At 33.2% G+C, this 3774-nt stretch overlaps 1 protein-coding gene across 1 annotated transcript; it reads left to right on the top strand.

Annotated features, from left to right (window-relative positions):
- On the top strand, positions 849 to 3428 carry LOC107643773 (alcohol dehydrogenase; the record flags this gene model as incomplete). Its single annotated transcript, XM_016347512.2, has 9 exons — positions 849 to 1001; positions 1086 to 1132; positions 1315 to 1640; positions 1735 to 1817; positions 1891 to 1966; positions 2322 to 2383; positions 2475 to 2570; positions 2667 to 2828; positions 2949 to 3428. Coding segments are annotated over 9 exons (1122 nt in total), but the record flags the coding sequence as incomplete, so codon positions are not given.

Consider the following 3774-nt stretch of genomic DNA (forward strand, 5'->3'; position numbering starts at 1 on the left):
TGGTTAGAGAAAAAACAGAACATACTTTTTTTACATGTTTTGATGTGTTGATATATAGTTTTCAGGAAAGGTTAAAAGTTAAAAATTAAAACTCAAAAATATATATTATGCTAAAATAATACACCCTAAAATACAATAATAATAAAACATTTATGAAAATTTGCAAATTTAAAATCCCCTCAATCCCCTCATTGTTCTTCTTCGTATATTCGTCTCGTCCCCATCCTCATTATGTCATCTTTTCAGATTCAACCATATATATGATAAATGGAAAGAAAAATGATTTAATTTTGGTGTTATTTTTTAAAAACATTAGTTTAGTTCGGTATTTCCTTCCTTTGACTCTACTTTTCATCTTGTTTGTTCTTTTCTCTTACACTACCCTTCTTTTATATATATATATAAAATCATTTAGTATTTTTTGTAATGTTATCGCTTTCATATTAAAATCCCCTCATTGTTCTTCTTCGTATATTCGTCTCGTCCCCATCCTCATTATGTCATCTTTTCAGATTCAACCATATATATGATAAATGGAAAGAAAAATGATTTAATTTTGGTGTTATTTTTTAAAAACTTTGTTAACATTAGTTTAGATATATAGTTAGTTAGTTACTCAAAAATATTACATGGATATATATTAAAAACCAAATTAGTTATTACTATATATTTATATATAAATACATGTGTTGTTTAATTTATTTTTAACATATATTTTGTATTTAACATATATTCCGTATGGATGACTAATTTGTTGACTGATTTTTTATTTACACTTAGCATGATTGATTGAGTTTTCCTTGTTACCCTTTTTAGCCGTGGTGTTTTTCATTGATTGGTTGACTTAATGTATCTCCAATGCAGCTGCGGTGGCTTGGGAAGCTGGAAAGCCACTGGTGATAGAGGAAGTGGAGGTAGCCCCGCCACAGGCAGATGAGGTCCGTATCAAGATATTGTTCACCTCACTCTGCCACACTGATGTCTACTTCTGGGAAGCTAAGGTATAACTAGTGGTTCTACATGATTAAGTGCTACTATAATTTAACACAACATATGATGACATTGTCAAATTGGAACTTTTTCAGGGACAGACACCGGTGTTTCCTCGTATTCTTGGTCATGAAGCCGGCGGGTATGCACAATTTCCATTTGAATGATTAGTAACTTGTTTCTTATTTGTTTGTCCTGTTATGAACCATTTCTCCCAAAAGCATACTGTTTGATATAAGCATGTGAATGATTTTTCATATAACATACTCATGGAGTCATTGTGTTTTATCTCATTTTTCTTTTGAACTTTTTGTTTGCTCTCAGCATTGTTGAGAGTGTTGGTGAGGGTGTGACCGATCTCAAGCCCGGAGATCATGTTCTTCCGGTGTTCACAGGGGAGTGCAAGGAGTGTCAACATTGCAAATCAGAGGAAAGTAACATGTGTGATCTCTTAAGGATCAACACGGACCGTGGAGTGATGATCAGTGATGGCAAGTCAAGATTCTCAATCAACGGAAAGCCAATTTACCATTTTGTTGGAACCTCCACATTCAGTGAATACACTGTTGTTCATGTTGGCTGTGTTGCCAAGATTAATCCTGCTGCACCACTTGACAAAGTTTGTGTCCTCAGTTGTGGAATCTCAACAGGTTACAAATAGCTTCTCAGTTCTCTTCCAATCAATTGAACAAGTTTCTCTTTGAATTGACAATGTGAATGGTTTTGAACTTTTCATATTTGAAGGTCTTGGTGCTACTTTGAATGTTGCAAAACCAACCAAAGGTTCATCAGTGGCTATATTCGGATTGGGAGCTGTGGGGCTAGCTGTAAGTTGTCTCAATTCATAAATTGAAGAGGATACTTTGTTTGGTCGTAATTTTGCTTTTACACTTGTCCTAGGCGGCCGAGGGTGCAAGACTAGCCGGTGCATCCAGGATCATTGGGGTTGACTTGAATTCTAAGAGATTTACTGAAGGTGAGACCAGCAGTTACAAAGTCTATAACTTGATTACATCTGCTCCTGTTTCAAAACAAATATCATCCACATATATTCATTTTCTTAATGAGAAAGTATAGGGAACTAACTTCTAGTTGACCAACATTAACCAACTTTAGTTTTTAGGTTTATAATTTAGGATTTAGAGTTAAGGTTTATGATTTAAGGTCTATAATTTAAGATAAATAAAGTAATCTTAAAAAAGTTTGCTGATATTGGCCAAAAAAATTTACTTGCCTAGCATTACTCTTTTGCCATTGATCATCATGATATTGTGAGCAATGAAATATATTATACCAATGTCCATACTGATTGTGTTTATTCTTGTGTCCAGCTAAGAAGTTCGGAGTTACTGAGTTTGTGAATCCAAAAGATTATGACAAGCCTGTTCAAGAGGTTTGTGACCTTACATATGAACTATAACATGTCTTGGAATTTCACATTGCTCTTACTTGTACTTAATTAAATCCATTAATTTTAAATTCAGGTGATTGCTGAAATGACTAATGGTGGTGTCGATCGGAGTGTTGAGTGTACCGGAAGTCTCAGTGCTATGATCTCTGCATTCGAATGCGTCCATGATGTAAACTTCCTCAATCCTACTTATCATCGAACTCTTCTACTTAGGAGGGGACTTCTTCCAGTTGTGAATTTAAACTTTTGTGTGTAAATTTTGTAGGGATGGGGTGTTGCTGTGCTTGTTGGTGTGCCGAACAAAGATGATGCTTTCAAAACACATCCAATCAATCTTTTGAATGAGAGGACTCTAAAGGGTACATTCTTTGGTAACTATAAGCCACGTTCTGATCTCCCATCAGTGGTGGAAATGTACATGAACAAGGTTAGTTGATTTCATAATTAATCTATATAATGTTCACCATATTAATTTCAGATATATGGAATTTGTTTTTATCTTCTGATTTACCAAGTAAACATTTTCTGACTAAAATAATGTGTACAGGAACTTGAACTGGAGAAGTTTATCACACATGAAGTGCCATTCTCAGAAATCAACAAGGCCTTTGAATACATGCTTAAGGGAGAGAGCCTCCGTTGTATTATCCGCATGCCTGCATAAAATTTCTCTAATTAAGACTCTGTGGTGTGTAAAACAAGAATCTATATGAGCTTATATGTTATGGGAAAGTTTTCAAATATACCGGTATACTAGTATTTCAGTGATTTTTAACTGTTGATCTTAATTATATATATTGTATTATATTTTTTATAATTAAGATCAACGGTTAAAAATCACTGAAACACACCGGTACACTTGAAAGTTTTCCAATGTTATGCTGCGATTGTTCATACTTTTATAGGATTTTTACTGTATCCTCAGTTTCAAACTGCATGTGTTTGTACAGAACAGAATAAGATGCTCATGTACCGTTGTGTGTTTTTATTATACGAATCAAATATATATACTTCATTTTTGTGTATATGTTTACATCAAGACTCCAACATGCTGCAATGGAACTATTTTAAGTTGCAAATACAAAAAGAATTTCGCTTTGCAGTAGCTGCAAGATCCAATGCAACGGCTACAATAATAAATCACTTCTTGAATGGAAAAAAGTGTTAGGAAATAAGGAAAAACAAAATTGATACAAAAGGAATTAAATGTGGTTCAGTTTACCAGTTACCTCTACCGCAAAGAAAGCAAATAAATATTTCTATCAAATATGATAAAGATATAAAATAAGTGATAATCTATTTATAATATATTAAAATAGAGTTAAAGATAATAGTCTAATGCATTTTTAATCTTTTAGTTTTTTAATCTTATG

The sequence above is a fragment of the Arachis ipaensis genome, chromosome B01, assembly GCF_000816755.2.
Source record: "Arachis ipaensis cultivar K30076 chromosome B01, Araip1.1, whole genome shotgun sequence".
In the NCBI taxonomy this organism is placed as follows: domain Eukaryota; kingdom Viridiplantae; phylum Streptophyta; class Magnoliopsida; order Fabales; family Fabaceae; genus Arachis; species Arachis ipaensis.